Consider the following 26839-nt stretch of genomic DNA (forward strand, 5'->3'; position numbering starts at 1 on the left):
GAACTCCTCCACTTGGGGCAAGATCTCCTCCCCAACTTGGAGATGGCACTCCACCCTTTCCCGGGCGAGAACCATGGACTCTGACTTGTAAATGCTGATTCTCATCCCAGTAGCTTCACACTCGACTGCGAACCGATCCAGTGAGAGCTGAAGATCCTGGCCAGTTGAAGCCATCAGGACAACATCATCTGCAAAAAGGCAGAGACCTAATCCTGCAGCCACCAAACCGGATCCCCTCAACGCCCTGACTGCGCCTAGAAATTCTGTCCATAAAAGTTATGAACAGATTCGGTGACAAAGGGCAGCCTTGGCGGAATCCAACCCTCACTGGAAACGGGTCCGACTTGCAATGCGGACCAAGCTCTGACACTGATCATACAGGGAGCGGACCGCCACAATCAGATAGTCCGATACCCTGTACTCTCTGAGCACTCCCCACAGGAGTTCCCGGGGGACACGGTCAAATGCCTTCTCCAAGTCCACAAAGCACATGTAGACTGGATGAGCAAACTTCCATGCACCCTCAAGGACCCTGCCGAGAGTATAGAGCTGGTCAACCGTTCCACGACCAGGACGAAAACCACAATGTTCCTCCTGGATTCGAGGTTCGACTATCCGGCGTAGCCTCCTCTCCAGTACACCTGAATAGACCTTACCGGGAAGGCTGAGGAGTGTGATCCCACGATAGTTGGAACACACCCTCTGGTTCCCCTTCTTAAAGAGAGGAACCACCACCCAGGTCTGCCAATCCAGAGGTACCGCCCCCTATGTCCATGCGATGTTGCAGAGTCTTGTCAACCAAGACAGCCCCACAGCATCCAGAGCCTTAAGTAACTCCGGGCAGATTTCATCCACCTACGGGGCCTTGCCACCGAGGGGCTTTTTAACTACCTCGACAACCTCAGCCCCAGAAATAGGAGAGCCCACCACAGATTCCCCAGGCACTGCTTTCTCATAAGAAGGCGGCCACAGCTCCAATCAGCCGCCTCGACAATAGAGGCACGGAACATGGTCCACTCGGACTCAATATCCAGTGCCTCCCTCGTGACATGTTCAAAGTTCTTCCGGAGGTGGGAATTGAAACTCTCTCTGACAGGAGACTCTGCTAGACGTTCCCAGCAGACCCTCACAATGCATTTGGGCCTGCCAGGTCACCACCAGGTGAGCTGGTTATTATGAGCAAATTATTTTTTAAATAATTAAATATGTATTTATTTCTTAATAATTTGATGAAATCAGACTTTCTTGTAATTGTATTTATATTGATGCAAGGCAAAATTTCCCCATGTTTTTTAAAGGGCTTATGCCAGTCATGGTCACTTTGTTAGTGCCTTAATAGCCTTGAGACACAAAATCAGATTTTGTTACCCTAAAGTGACACAGCTAAGATTTCTTTTTGCCAGTCGAAACGCTCCAAAGTGCTTCAAATCTGATTTTCTCACATCAGATTCAGGCCACATCAGGAGGTAGTCCTGAATCCGATTGAAATCTGATCTTTTCAAATGTGACTTCAGTCTAAACACAATGCGACCTGAATGTGAACCGAATGTGACTTTTCCGTCAGCTTTGGACGAGCTACATCACGCGCGGAAAGACGCAATCGCGAGCAGAAGTGGATATTTCATATCAACATCCGGTTTCGGTGAGCAGAGTATTTAAGACGACTACATTTTCGGTGCATCACTTGTCAATAGTGCGCAAATGATAGGCTACATGTAATATATGAATATGTATTTTGATGCCGAAGACTAGGGCTGGGCGATATATCGATATATGCGATATATCGCGGGGTAACCTCTGTGCGATATAGAAAATGACTATATCGTGATATCGAGTATACGTTCTCACACAGTTGCTTATAGCTGCGGGCATTAAACTACATGCTCTACTCGCTCTTTCCCGCCTCTCCTTCTCACAGACAGCAAGCACAACTTCTTACACACGTCACATACTGTCACGACATACGTCACATACGTATACGCCCTCCCCGAGCAGAGAGATTGAGGCATGTGTAACATTAGCTGTGATTCTAGCGGTAATACGAGAGAAAGAAGGTACGAATCTGGTAACAAATGAAGGAATAATTAATTCCCAAGAAAAACAGCAGGGGGTCCATCGTCTGGCGGTGGTTTGGCTTCAAGTGGGAATATGTCGAACAGACAACCGTAATTTGTCAAGTGTGGGGCAAAAGCGTTGCTATAAAAAGTAGCATTACTGCTGTAACAAACAGTTCAGGGTGTCCCAAGTTACCGCAGTGTGTTAGGTAAGGAGGAGGAGTTTTGTCCCTCCAGAGTTGTTGCCGTAGGGCTGTGACGTAGCGTGTGTGTGGTTGTGGAAGGAGGTGTGTGATGTTGACATTAAAGAAGCGGTGGCTACCGAACCTGCTCTAATGTCTCCCGTTTATTATTTTATTAGATAAGTACACTGTATAGGCGAACCAAGGACACTCGGCTACACTGCTAATATGTAGCATCATTTGAAAAGTCACCTGCTAGAGAATGAAGAGGGCTTACTCCGCACGTCAACATCGTTCGGTGCCACACGTCCACACCACCAAAATGCCAAGGCAAACATTTCCAGATCAACACCATATGAAAAAAATAGTGATTTTTTTAGTTGTGATTTCCTTCTCTGCATGAAAGTTTAAAAGTAGCATATATTAATGCAGTATGAAGAAGAATGTTTTAATGTAGACACATAGAATCATCATACTGCTGTGATTATATGCATCAAGTGTTCATTCAAGGCTAAGGCAAAATATCGAGATATATATCGTGTATCGCGATATGGCCTTAAAATATCGCGATATTAAAAAAAGGCAATATCGCCCAGCCCTACCGAAGACACAGCGATTGTTGGAAGACCGGAATTGACGCTGTGGCGCATTTGCTTACGTGTGAGTTTGAAAAAAGCTGATGTACTCTACTTAACAGCCATTAAAAGATATGAACCCTCCCAAATATATTACACTATATATGTCCATTCATACATTATATAATTTTCATTTATTTTTACGTGAAGAAAAACACACATTTTTATTGTGTTGCCACTTTTATTTTGTTTTGTAGTAGTAGCGACTTCCTCCCTGTCAACTTCCTTTGTTTTCACTTCATCAAAGTGCGCATGCAAGTGATATTAAGGCCACATTGGGGCCTGTGCGCGTTTACACTGAAGTATGAAAAAAATTGTAAATTGTAAACAGTCAGGTGGAAAAAAATCTGATTTAAAAAAAAATCTGATTTGGGCCACTTTGGCTTGCAGTGTAAATGTAGTCATAGAAGTGAAAGCACAGGGAGAGGTGTTAGGAAGTATCAAAGTCAGACTCACGCTAAGCAATTTACTACACAAACAGCACGATAAGAATTTGGAAACAATCTTCCATCTGTCAATACACCCTGGACAAGTCGCCACCTCATCGAAGGCCAACACAGATAGACAGAACAATGCTAATTATTTTGGAATTTAAATGTTACTCTAGATACTAAACATAATTGATGTTAAGGGCTATTGTCTCACCTGTGGAGAGAGTCCATTTCCAATGGTTGGGTTCATGGGATTGGCTGGGCCCCCTGGACTCGCAAAGCTTTCTGAGTATCCTGAGAAGGAGTGGCGCCCAGAGGCTAGGCAGTAGGCAGAACTTCCTTCGCCTTGACCTCCACCACTTGACACTTGGTGGCCGGAGGAGGGAGGAAGAGGCTGTGGCCGATGTAGCGTGCTGGGCGGGTCAGCGACTAAAAACCAAGAAAATAAATCCTTCAGCATTTTCTATTATTGCCAAATTAAATATTAGGATTTACAATGCACATTTTTAATCTATTAGATACAGCACTGAATGTAATGCAGTGCAGCACCAGTACTATTACCAACCAGTACTATTACTAACTACACAACAATTAGTTTAACAATATCAGTATAAACAACAGATACATCTTTGTGAATAAATATCTTCTCTAAGTTTAAGTGTGTTCCTTAGAAACAAAAATGAAGAGTTATTATAAAGAATTTGTCACATGTATATTTGCCAAATAAATACACTTGTGTGTAGTATATTTGTCAATCATGTCAGACCTCGTGTACCTTGTGCTATAGATGAAGATGGGTAGGTGCTGTCAGAAAGCTGGTAAGGGGCAATACTGGACATGGCTGATGGTGGGAAACCTCCTGGGATCAGGTGATTAAAGGCCATTAGTTGATTGGCTCCTGCTTGCTTCCGCCACCTGGCTCGCCGGTTGCTGAACCAAACCTGGTGAAGTTGTTAGTGAGTGTGTGTTGTGGCGTTTTTATTGTTTCTGCTCACATCAAAACAAAACACACTGCATTAATATGAACTGAGCTTACACTTTGGGGTTTCAACTTCTCATATGGAGTATGCCGGAAAATGTTGTACATTCCAGAGGAGAAAAAAAAGAAAAAAGTATTTGAATTCCTTGAGAGTCTACTGTAAACGCAATAGTGCTCATGTATTAAAAACTCTGTCTTTGATGTAGTTATTGGGGTGTGTTAGTTTGTCTCTCAAAAATGTTATGGCCGGTTTTTCATGAAACTTTTAGAAACTTTTTGAAATGGGTTAAGGATTTGGATTTTACTACGTTGCCTTACGTTTACCTAACAATACTTAACTTCTCTGTGTGTATGCTAGCGGCCCTGCCTCCACCCACAGAGAGTGGATGACTGACCAGAGGGTCAGGGACATGGCTATTTCTTTTATCATTTGATTAATTACCTGTGCCAGGAGGTAAATATTATATGCATTTAACATTTGTATAAGTCCTCCATACACACAAACACAGCTTTCACACACATACTTCTAAACACCTGCTCTGCTCTTAAAACACTTCACACACTCTAAAACCAACATCATTTTAGCATTAAACTTCACTTAAATCCCAAAGTAGTCAGTGGTACTTTAAAATGTGCGATGCAGTGAGACCACACTGAGTGAACAGAGAAGTAGTGAGGTAGCGCTGTATAGCTAAAAACATTATGGGCAGATTTTGAAGAAACTTTCAGGAAATGTCAGATATTAGATAAGTTAAAAGTGATTAGATTTTCAAATAACAAATTTAGAGCTGTAATAACTACTATTGAATATAGTGCTAGCTAATATCGTACATCCCACTTTTTGGATGATTGGGTTTACGCCAAAAATGTTGCCCTAGTTTTCATATATCATCTCGGTTATACGGCCAAGCAGAAGCCCATGTATCATTCCGTAAAGAACAAAGAATCCCTCGCAATGATGACTCAGTCTCTATGATTGCACAATAACCCAGTATGGGGTCTAAGAAAGTAACACAGGCGAGAAACACTTTTGATTTAACAAAATAACTTGAAGCAAACTACAAATAGTCTTCAATGAAGGCAAAATTGATGATTATTGTTCATTTATCCAGTTTATTCATCATTGATATGTATTTCCCATTGTTGTCTGCATGTAAAACTATATACTATAAACTGCTGTGCTTTTCTATGTCTCTGTTGACAAATACACATTGTTATGTATTGGGTCAGAATTAGTATTATAGGTGCATTGCAATATAATAATAAGTATGAGTTGAAGCTTTTAGTATTATGAGTATGTACTGCTACAAACTACAATTTTCTTATCACTTTAAACTGTACATCAATACAGATCAATACATTTAGGGGAAAGTGCTATCATATTTGCTTTTATTTTTGGAAGTGTATTGAATGTTGTGACCTACGTGTGTATGTCATCTCTTACTTGCACCCTGGCCTCAGTTAGTTTAGCTCTTTGGGCAAGCTCCTCCCTGGTATAGATATCAGGGTAGTGGGTCCTCTCAAACGCGTGTTCCAACTCCTCCAGCTGCTCTGCTGTGAACGTGGTCCGACTGCGCCGCTGTTTCCTTTTTAATGGAAGGTCAGGCTCTGACTCCACGTCTGAACCCTCATCTGAGTGACTTGCTATTCAGCAAAACAGAAAAAGAAACCATATCAACTTTGATAAAATTGTCAGACAAAACCAAAATAAACAGTCTATAATTGTACACTCATCATTGTGAGCCTTTTTTTTGGAATTTTGCCTATCATTCACAATCCCTATGTGTGACAAGAACACACGTCGTTCTCTATAATATGTATTCTAAATTGTAAAACACGGCTTGTACTAGACGGCTAACAATGTTGCTAATGGGAGTCATCTATTCTGCCTAAAAAGCCTTCTAAAAACTTTTAAAAAACTGCCAACAATATTCCATTTACATGTTGTGACCTGCATATTATCCAAACATTAGCGCCATTGTTATAATAAGAGCTAACGCAGAGGAACTATTTTTAGGAACACAGCACATTGACCACTGAGTGGTAAACTAGCTTATGTAGTAATTGACATACTAAGCTGCTGCATCACCTCTGAGATGGTAAAAGTTTGTGCTAGTTTATAAATCATGCCTCATGTATGTTACTGGGTTATAGACATAAGGCGAGAAAATTTGAAGTTTAATTTAGACCCAAAACCTTCGAGAGGAAGACGCGACAATATGCTCATTTGCGCCACCTTTTTTTTTTTACCTGAGGAGTGGGTGTTATGATTAATTCATCATCTAAACGGGGGAAACAAATGTTGTGCTGAAAGATATAAACACCCCATCAGTCGGCATATCACTGAAAGCGGACGGTAAGGGTCTGATCTACTAAAGTAAAAACTTGATAGTACACACAAACTTGATGTGCACAGAGGATTGCGTCCCTTTAGTGAGCAGAATAAGAAACACAATCTATTTAGCGTCCGTCTTAATGAATATGTAAAATATATGCTGGTCATCAGAACACCCACAATACCGGATGCAAATATAATTACTTAGCACAAGCAGTGTGATCTATTAAGACTAAAACCCAACTGCAAGCGCTATTTTGTGTCTTTACTTAGCACATCTAAAAAGTATGTGCAAACTGACACAGTTACACACAAGGCTGGGAGAAAGGACCGTCCTAAGTATGCTTGTCAACATATATTACTGACTAGCCCAGCTTGTAAGCTACAAGCCACGGTGAACCAGTTGAGACGTATAATAGATTTACCCCTTTAGCTAGTCATACACCCCAGTTTACTGGGCACCACACCTTAGTCATAGGGGACTCCATCACCCGAAACATACAGCTTAGCAAAGCAGCCATAATTAAGTGAATTCCCGGGGCCAGAGCACCTGACATTGAAGCTAATCTTAGAGAGCTAACTCGCAACAGGCCTAGTAAACACGTACGACAGGCTAATCGCACCACTTGCTACGCTAGTTGTACATGTTGGCTCCAATGACACGAGGATGAGATAGTCAGAGATTACAAAGAGGAACAGAGCTTGGACTTGTAATCTCGCTACAAATATGTTGTTGATGTTGTTCAAACTTGTCTTTGGGCCCCTGCCTGCGAGAGGCAATGATTTTTTGTAGAGAACAGGGACTAACGTTTATTGATAATTGGCCCTCTTTCTGGGGCAAACCGGTCTTGCTGAGGAGGGACGGCCTTCACCATAACCAGGAAGGCGCCATCACTCTAACTAGGAACATAGATTACTGGCTGAGTCACAATTGACTAACTACACTACAGCAAGTTTGGACACAGGCAATTACTGTGTCTGTTAGTTTGGGTGAGGAGTCAGTTAAGATAGAACTAACCAGCGCCAGGCTGGAAAATTCCTGCATTTCTCGTAGAATAATACACAACTCACATAATGTTTTTTCTGCAGTGACTCTGCCAGAGGTGAACATGCGTTCTTCTGAGGTGGCAAATTATGAAGCATTAAATCTATTGCAGCACCGAGCAAATATTCTCAAGATCCCCATCATATCAATTCCTAGATGTGATTGAAATTATTTAAGGCGCACTACACAAAATAAACGTAACGTTATTAATATCACTGCTACGGATACCATTAACAAAAATTAGTCAAAACAGCCCACTACCTATAATATGGGCTTTTTAAACAACATATCAGGTGCTTACTATGAGGTCTGTCTCATTTGAGTCACACATTAGTGTTACTAAAACAGCCTTCTTTCATCTCCGTAATATCGCTAAAATTTGTCCAATTTTGTCAACCACCGATGCTGAGATCATTATTCATGCGTTCGTTACGTCTCGTCTCGATTACTGTAACCTATTATTTTGGGCCTCCCTATGTCTAGCATTAAAAGATTACAGTTGGTACAAAATGCGGTTGCTAGACTTTTGACAACAACAATAAAGTTTGATCATATTACGCTCACCTGCACTGGCTTCTTGTGCACTTAAGATGTGACTTTAAGGTTTTACTACTTACGTATAAAATACTAAACAGTCTAGCTCCATCATAAGCTTGCTGATTGTATTGTACCATATGTCCCGGACAGAAATCTGTGTTCTAAGAACTCCGGCTTATTAATGATTCCCAGAGCCCAAAAAAAGTCTGCGGGCTATCGAACGTTTTCTATTCGGGCTTCAGTACTCTGGAATGCCCTTCCACTAACAGTTAGAGATACTACCTCAGTAGAAGCATCTAAGTCCCATCTTAAAACTCACTTGTATACTCTAGCCTTTAAATAGACCCCTTTCTAGACCAGTTGATCTGCTATCTCTTTTCTTTTCTGCTCTGCCTCCCTCTCCTACATGGAGAGATTTTCAGGTATCAGATGAGGCACTAGCTGTTCAAAGTCGTGAAATAAACTTTGATTGATTGATTGAAGTGTGTTCTATTCATGGCAGACTTGGTAATAGACCACGAAGACGACTATTTTTGGACACGAGGATTCACAACTTTATCTTTTTGAAGCTGAACATATAGAGTATGAGCGACTGCTTCTAGAAGCAAGCACGAACAGAGGTTGAAACATTGGAGCAGACGGAAGCCGAGAGAGTGAAGTCGGCGTGACTTTGACCGTGTAAATGTGGAACTTGGAGCCATGTTTTTCCGACCTAAATGGTGTGCTTACCAAAAGTCAACTTGGAAAAACTTCCCTGGCCAGCTGGACCAAACAAACAACTGTCCATCGAGTGAGTCACACTTCATATTGATCATGATACACGCAGCACATCATGCGTGTTATTACAACTACAGTACATAGGCTGTCGAGCTGGCTGTGTACAAACAAAACATAAAATGTGGGCTAATACTTTACAGATACTGTAATATCAATGGTCGTGTTTTTCATTCAGTACATATTGGTGTCTTATGTGCATTACTAACTCAAACGCGATTCAGCTGCTGGCGTAGAATCTGAGCCTATTTCTTGCCTAAGCTAGCTCACGGCTAATACCGTAGCACGCCGATGTGTTGGATGCATTTTTAAAGTGATTTAGAGGCAGAATGCATTGCTCCCATTAGCTGCATTGCTATAAACCTAGAACAAGCTGATTATTACATGTTAGAATGCAAAAAAAAAGAATAAACCTTTTGTCATCGTGTTTCTCATAATGATTTTGAACAATAGGCAAATTCCAAAAAAAGCGGAGTTCCCCTTTGAGGAGGTGATTAAAACACATTCAATTGATGAGTTTTGTTGTCTGCTGATGCTTTTTCCTTATGGTGTTCGTTCTTTCCTATAGAAGATATATTATTAACATATCGACTTTGTGGGAAAAAAGTGTTTGCAATATGTATTTTCTTGCTCGGAGTTAGTGCCAGCCATGAGTGCATCTTCAGAGAACAATGTTTCCATTGTAGATGCACTGCAGAACTGTTTCTAAAATGCCCAGAAAAAAGTGTTACATGTCTAAAGCTTGTTTGAAAACCTAGCAAAATGCCACATGTAGTAGCATGAAAACATGAATGTGCAGTAAATAATCAAGTGTCTACCTGGTGAAAGCCGTGTATAGTACACGCGAAAACCTTATTTGAATAAGGTGGTCTGCACCCTTTCTCAATTGTACTTGCTTAGTAGATCACAGGCAACAGCCCCACTGGTAGTACATGCAATTTTATCATTTGTACGCGCTGTTTAGCGCGTTGTATTTGAGTATATAAGTGCTTGACCTATTAGTCGGTAGTTTGTATTTCCTGCTTAGCAATTTGCAATACTGCTGCATGATGCTTAGTAAAATGAGAATATCCATAGATACTTATAGCATGATCTACTTATCATTCAGCATCTAAAAGTTGTAGCTCATCCTCATTAAATTCAGGCTCAAAAATATAAAATTCTGGATCATCATTTGTCCCAAAGTAGTCATCATTGGCTCTCACAAAGTCTGCCATGATTAATAGTATTTGTTGTTGAAGGAAATACCGTAGGTTGTGAAATCAATGCGCCGCAATAATGCTTAAAATGACCAAAATACATTAAATATTACATGGTATTATGAATGTGTGCGTTACTGCACTGCATACATACTTACAGCAAAGATTGATGTAGGTTTTTGGAGGTTTTTTTAGCACGCTATTATAGGCAGAATCATTTTAATCGCCACTACCCGCATTAAATAGACTTTATTTACGATTTAGAATACATAAAAAATAAATATATGTGCTTGTCTCACATAGGGATTTAAAATTATAGGCAATTTTTTTTAAAGTGCAGTTCCCCTTTAATAACCCGTAAAAAAATTACATTGTATCATTCTTTGTTTGATTACACTACACCCCCCGCCCCATCCCCTCTCCAAACACACACACACACACACACACACACACACTCAAGTCAAGTGACGGTCTTCCTCGTTGTCTTGTGGCCAAACAGACCTCCATTCAAGAGGAATATTGTGAGAGAATAAACCCCAAGGAAAAAAAAAGTCCCAGGGCTCCACAGGGGGACTGGTGGACTAAAAGCCACACAAAAGACTAATCAGGGACCATTATTCTGCCTCTTCTTATGTGTGTGTGTGTGTGTGTGTGTGTGTGTGTGTGTGTGTGTGTGTGTGTGTGTGTGTGTGTGTGTGTGTGTGTGTGTGTGTGTGTGTGTGTGTGTGTGTGTGTGTGTGTGTGTGTGTGTGTGTGCGTGTGTGTGTGTGCGCTTGATTTGAACTGTTCAGTCAGGTAACTTCTGTGCTGAGATAAATGAAAGCTAAACAAGACTGAAAACAAATAATCGTAATATTGAATAGCTTATTTTGTATGAAGTCACATAACAAAGATGTGCAGTTTATATAACAACTAAAAGGAGGTGACAATATCACATATTGAATATTGCACCCCCAATCTCGAAGTAAATGTATATCCAAAATAAAATGTAGAAGGGAAACAGTTTAGTTTATTAGCTTAACAAAGTTACTTTGACGTTCATTACATCCTCACGCGATATTAACTGCATTTGGGAAAAAAAGTATTAATTTAACGGATGGGTGAAATCATACACTATTACAAATACTGCATTTTTAAGATAATATTATCATTTAGTTGTGTGCGTGTGTATTAATGGGGAGGAGCTGATATTCCAAAAAGAGTTATAATGCGTGCAAATTGTGTTCCATTTGGACAACTACCTATCTGCTGTAAACCCTTAATCCGAACCCTTCTCTATGTCCCAGCAATTGCTATATACACAACTATATATAAGATAATGTGTTCACTTGCTGTGTTTACCATGTACCTGCTTACCAATAGGGCTGCCACAAACAATTATTTTAGTAGTCGACTTGCCACTGATTATTGTTTATAATCAGCTGTACACGTTTGAGTTTGACGTTGAGTCCGCGACTTGATTTCAACTAATTTTTAAGACCTGTACTAGTGACTTCAACTGTTACAAAACAAACAGAAATTACTGAGAAACTGATGATTTTACTTAAATCCAGAAGGTATAATAACCAAAGTGCAAAAAAAAAATCAACAGAATGCAAGTGCAAGATGTCCTGTAAACATAACATTCCGTACCAAAAGTATTTGTATCCAGTACTGTTAGGCTTATTTAGTTGCAATTATTTACCGAAAAGAGTAAAAGTGTAAACATGAACGTTCCTGGCGGTCCCATCCATCCATCCATTTTCTACCGCTTGTCCCTCTCGGGGTCTATCAATTTAAATGTCATTAAGCAACTAGTCCACAATATTAAATGTTTGCCTATGAATTTTTCTAATCGGCATTATGTCAACTAATTGTTAATGCCCAAAAAAATAAAATACACATATAGTAAAAAATTAATAGATATAAGTAAAAAATGTATATATATATATATATATTAAAAAAATATATATTTGTTGTGCTTTAACCTGCCATGTTATTAAATAAATAAATGACTACAAGTCAACCCAGAATATAAAACGACCCATCTTTTTCAAGCGTATCGTCACGTCGTTAGGGTGTGTTTAAAGCTGCCCCAGTTACAAAAACAACTATTTTTGACTTGACGGTCAGCCTAACTGAGCAGCAGTGACATTATTGGTGTGACAGTCCATTCGCTCCTTTTTCTATCCCCACCACAGATCTGTATTAATTCTATTGTGATTAGCCATAATCCAGCAACATGTTTTGTATTCACTACATACAACACACCATTGGGCCACCTTATAAGTTCACCAAGGCCAGAGTGCCCACTTTTTTGTGTTATACCTAATTATACTTAATTAATTCCCTCTCAGCACAGGGGTTGTTTTGTGTGCAACACTGTATTAGTTCCCCCTTAGACACAACAATAAAGTACAAGGGAATCCAACTAGCTGTGGGCCCCTTGTGTGAAACTGATCCTTGCACCCCCTTCGGCGAGTTTCTTCCCGCAACACAAATAGCAGTGGGAGTCAACTTAACATGTATTAGGGGCAAATTGGTAAAGAAACATTCAAGCATTGGGGTCAGCAAGAAGTAAAATATTTAAAATAGAGGGCCAATAGAAATAGAGACTGAAGATACTGTGCAATTTTGCACGCTTTGCGATACTTGCAATCTACATCCGTACTGACTTTCTTACGGTGTCTCAGTGAAACAACTCAGCACACAAAATATTTTAGAGACAAACTTCGAGGCCACCACAAAAACAAAAACAAAGCATTGAGCCTGCTGGAATTTGGAGTTTGGTTTGAAGGCCTTGGGAGTTTTGGACAGGTTGGCAGAAAAACAAGAGATGAGGCCTTTTGCAGCCTCCCCCTCCAGTTCATAGAGCAGGGCCACATGGAATTCTTTTTGACTCCCCTGACTTTAGCAGCATACACGTTCCTCTGCATTTCACAGGGATTTGGGTCCTGGGAAAGCTGAGGCGGCCGAAAAAATCCTTAATCACTTTGGAATCACCTATCGTTTATAGCTGCTACCGTGGTTTCAAGAACTTCTCAGACATTGCAACATCAAATCTGAGCATTGTTGAACATTTGCTGTAGATGGATAAGAGGGCTTATTTGTTTTATTCCGCTGATTACATGTTTGTTAAGATAGACAGAATAATTTCCCTTGTGGATCATTAAAGTTTGTCTAAGTCTAAGTCCAATACCCATTTCTGCAGTGATGATAACATCGGTGTTGCAAAACACTCAACTAATGTTGCTGTGTTGCTGCTAAGATTTACACAAGAAATGTGAACATATATCGACTAGAAACTCTTCTTCAAACAAGCTATACCTATTCCTCCATGTCGGGTTTTTTAAGTGTCTTTCTTTGTCCCATCCAGCCATTCTTTTCCACCCATATTTCTCTCTTTCTGACTCTCTGGCCCTTTGTTGCCACAAAAAGCTGAACTCTTTGCCGGCGATTTCCACGCTCCATCTGTGGAATCCGTCATGGCTCCCTCGGCCCTTCACAGTGGAGGGCTGTCACCTGCCCCACGGGGGAGCTGGATGGGGAAGAGGGTGCATAAAGAGTTTCCACAGAGAAATAGGGGGGAGATGGGGGCACAGCCGGGGGGGATTCCAGCCCACCCCTTCCCCTTCCTTCCTTAGGAGTAAAACTGTACAAGCACCCAAGGGAGTGACAGGGGCAATGTGGGTTGTTGTTGATCATGTAAATGCACCCGTGGGATTGTTTGTCTGGGCACCTGTGTTGGTTTATGTTCGTTGTTGTTGTTGTTGTTGTTGTACAACAGCAGTGTCCAAACGTTTCCCACCGATAGTCGCATACAGAAAAACTGAAGGATTTGGGGGCCACTTGGATAATTTTTGTATATTAAAGATACTTAGGTCAATATCTGGTACGCTAGCTAAAAATTAAAATAAACATTCCATGCACCGGGCCGGAAAGAAATTTGTTTTAAAATTACAGCTATGAATTTTTTTTGTCTTTTATTTTGAAAAAAAAAACCACTTCCACTCACTTTTCACACTTAGGGCTGCAACAGACAACCAATTTAGTCGATTATTTTGGTTAGAAAAAAGCTTTGATTTATATTCTGTTACTTTAATTAATTGTTAAATGAGTGTAATTTATTGAAAAAAAGTATAAAAACGGGACCGGATGGAGTTCCCGTAACTTTAAATACGCAATCCACAGGGCCACAGCAATAGAGCGTAAATAGGAGCATGGTATTTTTTATATGTTTGTTTTGTTTTTTGTTTTTTTCAATAATACACACATGCTGAAAGGGTCATTTCAATGTTTATGAAAAATATATAAATAAAGGTTGTGGCAAGCAGAAAAGTTGTTGTTTATATCAACTATAGTTTCCCTATAATACACATTGAGGCTAAAAAAATAAGTTAGTTTTTATCTGATTACTTGATGAATCGAACAAACTAATGGATAAATTGCTCGATTACTAAAATAATCGATAGCTGCAGCCCGAGTTGATTGAGCATCCAACATCAGTGTGTGCCGTTACGGTAAGATAGCAAAATGATTTGCAGGGGAAACAAAGACAAGGGTGCCACTGATTCTGCATTAAGGGGAGTTCATTTTGGTGTGATAACACTGTAGTAATTGGTGTGATACATTCAAACTGTTATAGGTTTATTCTCATTTATTAATATTAATACTTGAATATGAGGTCTGCAGGACAGTGAGCTGGTCCTTGGGCTCAAAAAGGTTAGGGACCACTGTTATAAGTGACAAAGCAAATTAGTGTAATATCCAATAATATATGTTATTATGTATTAACTGAATTGTCTAGATATGTTCAGGGTCAAAAAAAAGCTATGGGCAAATAAAGGCCCCCAGCCCGCACTGTAGACACCCTTGTAATGGAAAGTGTAGCACAGTGCTACGTAAATGATGGCCCGGGGGCCAAATCTGGCCTGGAAATTACACCATACCGGCCCCCGGGTTCAGTTCAAATCTTAAGAGACAAACATTTTTACAGCAAATACCTAAAAACACGAGAGTGCTCCTGTTGTGTAGAGAAACCTGGCCCACTGTAAACACATAAAAGATCACGGTATTGAAATTTTAAACCTTGCTAGCAAACATACAACACCGGGATCCAAACTTGTGATTTACACAACTGAGGCTTTTCTCAGGACACCTCTCCTTTTTGGTAGTTACAATTTTTTTTGTAATGTGATTTTTGTAACTAAGGTGTTGCTGTAGCCTGTTTACCTCAGATGCAGTCAGTAGTCATGTGTTCAACTTCTTTAAGTAAACTAGTGGTGTTCCTCAAGGTTACATTTTAGGTCCTCTCTTTTTCATAATTTGGGGTATTCAACTGGTGGCCTGCAAGTTCAGTTAAAAAAACGTGTGAGAGACTCGCATTTTTAAACAATAGAGCGCTGTCTAAAGATGATCTTTGACTACTTTTTTTGCAAAAGGTCCTTAAAAACGACAGAAGGCTTCTGTAACTGACAAAATAAATACACCAAAATCAAATGTCTGCTGTAGAGGATGCTGGTTCTTCAGGAGTATACAAAATAAGACTAGTAGTGGAGGGAGAAGTCCGCCCAGCTTTCTGGGAATGTGGCCCCCAAAACAATTTAGTTGAATAAAAAGTTAAAGTTAAAGTTAAAGTACCAATGATTGTCACACACACACTAGGTGTGGCGAGATTATTCTCTGCATTTGACCCATCACCCTTGATCACCCCCTGGGAGGTGAGGGGAGCAGTGGGCAGCAGCGGTGGCCACGCCCGGGAATCATTTTGGTGATTTAACCCCCAATTCCAACCCTTGATGCTGAGTGCCAAGCAGGGAGGTAATGGGTCCCATTTTTATAGTCTTTGGTATGACTCGGCCGGGGTTTGAACTCACAACCTACCGATCTCAGGGCGGACACTCTAACCACTAGGCCACTGAGTAGGCCTGCCCTATCAAATTAGACACAACTGCATCCATCCATTTCCTACCGCTTGTCCCTTTCCGGGTTGCGGGGGGCTGGAGCCTATCCCAGCTGCACTCGGGTGGAAGGCAGGTACACCCTGGACAAGTCGCCACATCATCAATTGTGAAAATCTAAATGAATAAATATTAGTTAAATAATACTTTTATTTTTCATTAGTTAGCTTTTAACACACAAAATAGCTAAAACAAGAAAGTGAATGTGGGAAAATGAATCCTATAGTCACATTTGTATCTAGATCTTTAGTAACTTCATTGTAGGAGTTTGTTCTTCCATGAAATCGATTTTAACCTAATCCTAACACACAACAAGGAAGTACAACTAAAGTTTAGAAAAGGACAGTCAGACATGACGTAAGACAAATACAGTAAAAGTGGCTTGTGGAGAAGTTACATTGGGTGTGCCGATACACACTAATACACACACTGTGCTGTGCTGTAGCCCAAGCACTCGACTTTCCCCAGATTCTACTTGCATGTAGAGGAGCTTGTCATCATTTTGAGCCGCCATTAACAATAGCTTTCTTGCTACTTTTACATAACATTCATTTTTACAGTAAATCTGTGTATGTACATAAAGTCTGACTTATTTGACTGAGCTATACAAATGGTATTCTAGGAATTGTGCCAACCTGTGGTTTCAATGACCCCCATTTACCGTCATCGCCTTGCTATCCTTAAGATCTGATCTCATCAATTTGGCACTGTTAAATAGAATTGGCCAATCAAATTATCCACTTTAACCTACGTATAACTGTCTTGCCTGTATGTATAATACAGTATATTCCATATCCTGAATGCCGTGCACCCAGTAAACTCTTGACTTCTCTCTGTATACTTTCCTCCATCTTGTATGAACATAGCAATGAGGCCATGTGAGACTGACTCTGATTGACACGTCAAATTTACAGAAAATATGAGCCTTAAAAGGGTATCATTTTCTGAGCGGAGAAGGCCTGGCAAAGGAGCTGGGCTGAGATTAAGCCACAAAATAAGAGAAGCAAGGAGAAGGGGGTTGGCGGACAGGGGCAGAGGAGAAAAGAAAACTGTTTAACCAAACTAAAACCCTGAGAGGCGGTGTGCATGGGACCCCAAGCAAAACAACCTCTCTGGAGCCAAGACAGCCCAAAGTGTCTCCTTCCACACCACACCAGGAAAACCCAGAAGGAGAACAGAGGGTTTAGCCGCAACAGACTGTTGGAAAGACCTCACAGTCTTGCTGCTTGTTTGGGAGAATGGCTTGAATATGTCCACTGAGACATGAGACCGTTCTGATTCAGCATTTATGCATGTGTGCGTGAGAGGGAGAGTGAAAGATAAAGAGCAAAAGGGGGACGTGAAACCTAGGACTTGGGGGAATTGACTGGCCATATGTGGACTATTTACACCCCTCCTTCGCACGGCCCAAGAACACTTCTGGGGCTTTAGTTAACAGTGAGGCTAAATTGAGGCAGTGACACTCTGTCCACCCCTTTCTCTCTAGACCCTCACCTCCCGAAATCACACAAAACAAAAGGCAGCGGAGACAAACGCGGCATTTATTTGGGCGGGACAACCATACCGCTTCTATTCAGGCGCTGGGGGACTAAGTGACTGCCCGACTGCATTAAACAGTATATAGAAGTCAAAGTAGGCAGATGCTGGGTAAGATAATGGCTATACTGACAGCTTATGGATCCATCTGTGACTCTCTCTGGCTGGTGTCTTTTGAAAGTCAACTCACTTGACTTGCTAAGAAGCCTTCAGAAATTGTACTAAGGGTTTGCTCATTTTAAGTTACAGTTTCCCTCCATTATCATAGGGGTTACGTTCTGGACCCCCTTGATAGATGAATTTCCACAAAGTAGGGAAGCTATTTATTTTAGCATTTAAACCTATTAATATATGCTTTTAAAGTGATAAGCCCTCCACACACACACATATAAACATTTGCTATGCTCTTGAAATGCTTTATACACTCTAAAACAGAGCTATTCAACTGGCAACTTTGGGGGCAAATTCAATCCGAGAATGACACCATATCGGCCCCCAAGTTTAGTTTAAAACTTGGTAGACAAACATGTTTGCAGCAAATTTTTAAATTCACTATAGTGCTCCTGTTGTACGAACCCCGTTTCCATATGAATTGGGAAATTGTGTTAGATGTAAATATAAACGGAATACAATGATTTGCAAATCCTTTTCGACCCATATTCAATTGAATGCACTACAAAGACAACATATTGGATGTTCAAACTCATAAACTTTATTTTTTTTTTGCAAATAATAATTAACTTAGAATTTCATGGCTGCAACAAGTGCCAAAGTAGTTGAGAAAGGGCTTGTTCACCACTGTGTTACATCACCTTTTCTTTTAACAACACTCAATAAACAATTGGGAACTGAGGAAACTAATTGTTGAAGCTTTGAAAGTGGAATTCTTTCCCATTCTTGTTTTATGTAGAGCTTCAGTCGTTCAACAGTCCGGGGTCTCCGCTGTCGTATTTTACGCTTCATAATGCGCCACACATTTTCGATGGGAGACAGATCTGGACTGCAGGCGGGCCAGGAAAGTACCCGCACTCTTTTTTTACAAAACCACGCTGGTGTAACACGTGCTGAATGTGGCTTGGCATTGTCTTGCTGAAATAAGCAGTGGCGTCCATGAAAAAGACGGCGCTTAGATGGCAGCATATGTTGTTCCAAAACCTGTATGTACCTTTCAGCATTAATGGTGCCTTCACAGATGTGTAAGTTACCCATGCCTTGGTCACTAATGCACCCCCATACCATCACAGATTCTGGCTTTTGAACGTTGCGTCGATAACAGTCTGGATGGTTCGCTTCCCCTTTGGTCCAGATGACACAATGTCGAATATTTCCAAAAACAATTTCAAATGTGGACTCGTCAGACCACAGAACACTTTTCCACTTTGCATCAGTCCATCTTAGATGATCTCAGGCCCAGAGAAGCCGGCAGCGTTTCTGGATGTTGTTGATAAATGACTTTCGCTTTGCATAGTAGAACTTTAACTTGCACTTACAGATGTAGCGACAAACTGTATTTAGTGACAGTGGTTTTCTGAAGTGTTCCTGGGCCCATGTGGTGATATCCTTTAGAGATTGATGTCGGTTTTTGACACAGTGCCGTCTGAGGGATCGAAGGTCACGGTCATTCAATGTTGGTTTCCGGCCATGCCGCTTACGTGGAGTGATTTCTCCAGATTCTCTGAACCTTTTGATGATATTCCGGACCGTAGATGTTGAAATCCCTAAATTTCTTGTACACTGAATTAGTCATCTTACTCTTCATTTGAATACACTGTCAATAAAACTGCCATTAACCTTTAAGTGCAAATGAAAAATACAGCTATACAACTTAATCATAATTTTTGCGCCTAAGAAACTTCTCTAGGACTTTAGCTCCAGACTTCTTCTGTTTGTTTGATATCGTCATTAATGCCACAAATGGTGGAAAAGTGTATAAAATATCAATAATAAGTACAATGGTACTTTAAAATCTGCGATCCACTAAGACCATGGTAAGTAAACTGCGAAGTGGCGAAGGGAACACTGATGTATTGTGGAGGAGATATCCTCAAGAACCCAGCGTTTTCTGCAGTGGACATTTATTTTTGGTCTATTACTTTTAACACATTTCGGGGGGTGGAAATAACCCTGTTATGCAAAACACAAATGTCCCCTGCAGAGGACGCAGCTCTCAGGAAAATATGGTCAAAAAAAATAGTGGGAGGTATCAGGAAATGGTTACCTGTCATTTTTAACTAAATGTGTTTCTAACCTTGTTTCCTGTGCGGTGCTACAAGCAAGCGACCCCATGCTACCCTGTGACCTTGCTGTTCCCTGTCTTTAAAATATGTCTCGTCACACAGGTCACGGCGAGGGGCGGCCAGCATGTTGAACTCTGTACATGTTAACTGCCATTCTTACTTATCGAGGAAATGGTTTAACTTGCGTCCTTTCGCTGTCAGGCAGTCATCTGTCTTAAATACCACAGAAAAATACTCTGGAAGTATGGCATCTCTTGCTTCCGTGCCATGGACAAACACTTTAAAAAATGTGCATCACAGTTTTTTTGTGTGGGTTCCTTTCATGATACAGAAGTGGTGAAAACGTAATATTTTATCTCACCAAGATCGTGTTTGCCCAGATTCCACCTCCATAGTTTTTTTACCCCCTAATCCGGTTACAAAGGAACAGTCGACGCCCCTCGGACTGGCTGACTGATGTCGACTGTAGGAATGTAACGATATGAAAATGTCATTACGGTTATCGTGACCAAAATTATCACGGTTATCATTCTTATCAAAGTTTTGTTGAATATGGTCAAAAAGTACTTATGCCCACACTAAAATCTATTGACCAAGTAATTTTTTTTTTTAGATAAATAGACGCAGTATTTTTTAGTCTTAGTATTTTGTCAGTTTTGATGACTAAGCTTTTATCGATTCAAATATTGGTTTGTACTGTAGCGCTTTAAGATTTATTTGAATGAAAAATGCGTAACAAATTTGTTTATATAAGTTTAGATTATGGTATGTCGTTTCTTAACGGGAAAAGACGTTAATGTTTCTTGTTTTCATGTCAGCATTAAAGCTAGCGAGCTGGCGCCAGTCAGTCCGTAAGTTTATCAAAGTGCAGTTATCTATCATGGTTTTTCACTCGGTAATACTAACCGTTGTGAGTTTAACTGCAGTTGTCCTTATACTGTTGATTGTTACATCCCTAATGTCGACATAACAGATTGTCAACGTAACCCAAATCAAAATAGAAATTACTATAGCCCCGCGATGAGATGGCGACTTGTCCAGGGTGTACCCCGCCTTCCGCCCGATTGTAGCTGAGATAGGCTCCAGCGCCCCCCGCGACCCCGAAGGGAATAAGCGGTAGAAAATGGATGGATGGAAGTACTATAGCCATTTGTTGCACATTTATTTGTAACTTGGGCCAGAGACATAAGAATAAATGAGAAAGGATTTTTAAACTACGGTAATATGGCGACGTCATTTACCTTCTTTTGTGCATATATGTATTTGCATTCTTCTGTCTTCATATGGTATATTATACTCTGTTTGAACAGATATGGTGCGGTAATCTGGTTGTATGTCTTGACTGAAGTGACAATAAAGCTTTTTGTACGTGCACACATCTTTCTTCTGGTGGCTAACGTTCCAAAAAGAAGTATGAATGAACAGATTTCGACATAAGCGGACCGATTTTTCATACATGCTTAATGACTCTTTTGTTTCTCAAACTTTGTCGACAAAAAGCGGTCCACCATGTATGTCAACGTTAACTTAAGCGAGCACTTTTTTTAAAGATAAGAAGAACAAATGTGGGTGAGTTGGTTGACTTTGACAGGTTGGCGACATAGTAAGTAAGTATGGGTATCATTTATATATTAACCGATATTAATAGGAAATTGGTACTTTTAAAACGGTGCCCAAACCAATGGAAAACATGCTATTTTTTTTTAAACAACAATGCCTTTTTTTGTGGAACTTTGTGGAAAAAAACGGGGGGAAAAACCCTCTGTGCTTAAAAAGGTTACAGACAAGTAATTGAAATACCTCATTTACATAAATTAAATGAATTATATGTATATAGCGCTTTTCTCTAGTGACTCAAAGCGCTTTAGTGAAACCCAATATCTAAGTAACATTTAAACCAGTGTGGGTGGCACTGGGAGCAGGTGGGTAAAGTGTCTTGCCCAAGGACACAACGGCAATTACTAGGATGGTATAAGCGGGGATCGAACCTGGAACCCTCAAGTTGCTGGCACGGCCACTCTACCAACTGAGCTATTCCGTCCCTGAGGACTATAAGTAGAATATAAAACTTCAAGAAATAAAATCCACAACAAATTATCATAATTATTGCAGCACTACAGAACATAGAGAACGTGTAAAAATAAAATTACTTGCTTGTGTTGTAATGTTGATACTCATTATTACGGGTGTTTGTGAATGCACCTCGCTCATCTTAAACTCATTGGTGCATCATCAGGAAGTGCTGTGTTATTGTTGTAGCTATACCTATGGTGGCTACTGGCTAGCACTACTTCGCTGACTGTGTTATGAGGGCTGCTGTTGGAATTTTTAAGGTCGGCAAAACGGTTGAAAAAGCTCAGACTCCTGCTTCTGCGCTTCTGTCGGGACGCTACAGTTTTGTTTTTTTTACCTTTGAGCTGTTTGGCATCCAGTATGGAGAGATTCTATGTAAAGGTATGCCAGAACAGATGTTGCTGTACCACAGGCTAGTCTAGTACACTACTCCTTACTCCGATATATGTTTCTCCTGTTCAGAGCTATGTTACTTACAAGAGGTCACTTGCACAATATCAACACCATGCACTTGTTGCAGATGGCTGAGTCTACATTCATTATAGCAGGAACCGGATTTTGGTACCCATTCCTAGATATGAGCGGTGCTGACTTAAGCAGATTTCACTGTAACTCTATCTGTCTTACTATTTACTGTTGTAAAAATGATATGCTAAATATACTGTTAAAAGGGGTCTTTCAAACAGTTAAAAGTGTCTAAGCTAAGTATTTCACACAAAAAAGAAATTGATTTAAATGGTAACCACTGTATAATTATTTTTTCTATTTTAAATTACACACATATTGCCAAACTAAACACTGTTTCTTGATAATATATTACCATATTCTGCTTTAATATACACTATCCAGGAACCTGTGAATTGGTAACACAAGCATGACTGATACATTCAATGACAAATCTCAGACAATTTTTAGCATGGCTTCCAATTAAAATAATGTAATTCAACAAATTGTACACTAGATGGCTACGACACAAAATCAATCAGACTAATTAGTTAACAAATGAAAGTCAGGCTTCATCAGTCAGGTGATTGACAGCTGCATGTTCCCTATCAACAGTGACCTATGCCATCTTTGACTCTTGACAAGTAAATGAAACTAAAAAATGAAAAAAACACTTTAATGCATAATAAATACATGCATATTAAAAAAAAAACTCCTCTCAGCCAAGCCCTGTGCTTGTAGTGCAGGCTTACATAAGATAAAGAGAAGCCTTATTCTAAGGCGAGCCATTTTACTTGACCTTCGCTGGCCCTTTTCACTCTTTCATTGCCATCGTTGAGGCGCGTTCAGTCACTGCTCAATGTGGCTAGTCCATCACGGGTGAAGGCTGGGGTGCTAAAGCCTTGAGTCGTGTGTGTGTGTGTGTGTGTGTGTGTGTGTGTGTGTGTGTGTGTGTGTGTGTGTCTAACTGCCTCTGTCCTTCACACACTTGCCCCCCCCCCCAAAAAAAATCGGTCTAACTTCAAAGTTGGCGTGCATTCATTAATTGCCCTTTGAATTGATATCAGACAGTCACAATAAAAGTGTGAAAGGAGAAAGGGGCTTTAATGAAGTATAGAGGAGCCATTCATTTGAGGATAAGTATGTTTTCATGCTTGGATGGTCATCATGCATGGGCTTATTAGAAAAAATTAAGAGAGAGGGACAAGGAGAGTGGGTTAGAGCCCCCAGGGTAGAGGAGGAGAGCGATTTGGTGCTCGCCACTTTGCCCTCCTGCCCGGAGACTCTGAGTGACACATTCATTCTTTCAATGGACAGACAGAGCCCTCTTCACCAGACGTTTGACTCAGGCCACTAATAGCCAATAGCTATTATAAGATCCTCCACGACCTTATTGGTCCTGTCTTTGTCCTATCATGATGGGACTGAAACTGTACGACATCTTATTGCACTGAGGAGAACTTAACATCTACGGTGTTTCGATGTCATCTTTTGTTGGTTACAGTCATATCGCAAAGGTTTAACTGTGGAAAAATGTTAAACATTTCCTTAAAGCTTTAGTTTAACTCATGTTTGGTGAACGTCACATGCCTGACGCTACAGTGTGCCTTATTTGCTAGGTCAAGGGTGTCAAACTAGTTTTTAGTGAGGGCCACATTGCAGTGATCTCTTGCAAAAGTAAATATTTATCAATGTAAATACATATAGCCTAATTACACAACATGCATATTAGCCTAATTACACAATTTGCATAGGCAATTTTGATTGATTATTACATTTTTTACCAACAGATTGATGGAAAACTTGCTTTGAAATCATAAGTCAAGGTGACAAGCATATTTAGGTATTTATATAATTAACAAAAAAAATTCTTGGAACATCTTGCATGCACAGATAATATTAAAGTTAGCAGTAGGAGTGCTTAAAAATAAAAATCGATTCACATCTAATTCAGGATTTTTAATATTTCTGATTCATATGTATATATATATGTATATATACTGTGTATATATACTGTGTATGTATATATATATATATATATATATATATATATATATATATATATACATATATATATATATATATATATATATATATATATATATATATATATATATATATATATACACAGTATATATACATACATACATATATATATATATATATATATATATATATATATATATATATATATATATATATATATATATATATATATATATATATATACTATGGACTGGACTCTCACAATATTATGTCAGACCCACTCGACATCCATTGCATTCGGTCTCCCCTAGAGGGGGGGAAAGGGGGGTTGGGGGGTTGGGGGGGGGTCCCACATATGCGGTCCTCTCCAAGGTTTCTCATAGTCATTCACATCGACGTCCCACTGGGGTGAGTTTTTCCTTGCCCTTATGTGGGCTCTGTACCGAGGATGTCGTTGTGGCTTGTGCAGCCCTTTGAGACACTTGTGATTTAGGGCTATATAAATAAACATTGATTGATTGATAAACATTGATATATACATACATATATATATACACATATATATATATATATATATATATATATATATATATATATATATATATATATATATATATATATATATATATATATATATATATATATATACACATATATATATATATATATATATATATATATATATATATATACATATGTGTATATATATATGTATATATATATATATATATATATATATATATATATACATACATATATATACATATATATATATACATATATACATACATATATATACATATATATATATATACATATATATATATACACATATGCAGTATATATATATATATATGCAGTATATATATATATATATATATATATATATATATATATATATATATATATATATATATATATATATAAAATGTATTTATTTATTTATTTATTTATTTATTTATTTATTTATTTATGTATTTATTTATTTTTTTTTCCCAAAGAAATAAATTATTGGATTAAAAACATTAAACAACTATTTTACATTATTATTATTACTATTGCTTATGTCCTTTTATACATTTTTGGTTCTCCTATTTTTTAGTATTGTAGTTATTGGTATTGTAGGTTTAAGTGTTGTATTTGTATGTCTTCTCAATTGCTTTGTAAATTTCTATCCCAAGTATTATAAAGCTACAATTGGTTTGGAGTTGCAGTTGCTCCATTTCTTTTTCTGTTAAAATTTAAAAATATATACAATTAGCCAGAAAATACTTTATTGACACATATTATTTGCAGCCTTTGGTGGGCCACACAAAAAGAAGTGGCGGGCCACTTGTGGCACCCGGTCCTTGAGTTTGACATCAGTGTGCTAGGTGGAGGGACTGGGCCAAATTTCTATAGGATTCATACCAGGAGTAGCATCAATCAGGGATGCTTAAAAAATTGATTCACGTCCAAATTGCATACAAGTCTCTTCTTCCCTGGCTCTGATCCAGTGCATGCCCACCTTTTACAGTTGCAGCACGCCAAACTTGAGCCCAAGTCATTTTTACACACCCACATGATTTGCCTGCTGTTTGTGTGACAACGTCAGCTAAATCTTAGCGTCTCTTTCATGTATTGTGTGCTCAAGGCTCCCTTTTGTCCCTTCGCCATTGGCCTGGACCCCGGTTACAATGAGCCTTGGAGAAAAGAGGGCCAATTGAAGGAATGCGCCTCAATAAACCTAATTATGACATGATGACTGCACTCACCATGGTAAGGGCTTTTTCAAAGATCCCGGGTTTATTCAATTAGCCTTTTCCAGGATCCTCTTTCACTAAATAAAGTTATCCCTTTTGACTGTTTGCATTGCAAAGAGGAATGCGTGTGCGTGCATATGGCTGTGTTGTGGTTTCGCGTGTGCGCGCACGCGACTAAGTAGGAACGTATCAGCCCCTTGACGAGGCCCCTCTGTATTATCTGGATAATTTCACCTAATGAGGAATGGAGTCCGAAAGACACACTGAAAATGTGAAGCGGTTCAGAGGCTATTTTGTTCATCAACTTTGTTCACTATGATGCCAGGAAAGCTGGAAGGCCAATTTCACTGCCCAATACATCCATGTTTAATAGAACGAGGAGGGATTTTTGTACCTTGCGTATGTGTGTTGTTTCCTCCATAAATATAATTATCCAGTGAATTTTTTTATACTAGATTGTACATCCTGTATATTGTTGTTATTTTTAACTTCAATAATACATTTGTTTCAATTTACGAAAAAATTGTAACCCTTTAAAGTGTACACATTGAAATTTCAACACAACAAATAATTTTTTTGAACTGCCTCACAGTGCATTGCTTAACTATGTATTGCTTTACATTAAGATACATGAAGTTACATGAAGTTACGGTAAGTTATGTTAAGTTGCGTTAAGTTACGTGAAGTTGTGTTAGGTTAAGTTATGTTAAA

At 39.3% G+C, this 26839-nt stretch overlaps 1 protein-coding gene across 2 annotated transcripts in view; it reads right to left on the reverse strand.

Annotated features, from left to right (window-relative positions):
• The window catches only part of pax3b (paired box 3b), a 65721-nt gene that overhangs the window by 25423 nt on the left and 13459 nt on the right, over positions 1–26839 (reverse strand). For both annotated transcript variants that reach the window (XM_072911940.1, XM_061925931.2), the window contains exons 5-7: positions 5726–5925; positions 4078–4243; positions 3517–3731 (exon numbers count right to left, since the gene is read on the reverse strand). In XM_072911940.1, the coding sequence (XP_072768041.1) occupies positions 3517–3731; positions 4078–4243; positions 5726–5925 (581 nt within the window). The remainder of the gene's footprint in view (positions 1–3516; positions 3732–4077; positions 4244–5725; positions 5926–26839) is intronic.

Source organism: Nerophis lumbriciformis, linkage group LG30 (assembly GCF_033978685.3).
Source record: "Nerophis lumbriciformis linkage group LG30, RoL_Nlum_v2.1, whole genome shotgun sequence".
NCBI lineage: Eukaryota > Metazoa > Chordata > Actinopteri > Syngnathiformes > Syngnathidae > Nerophis > Nerophis lumbriciformis.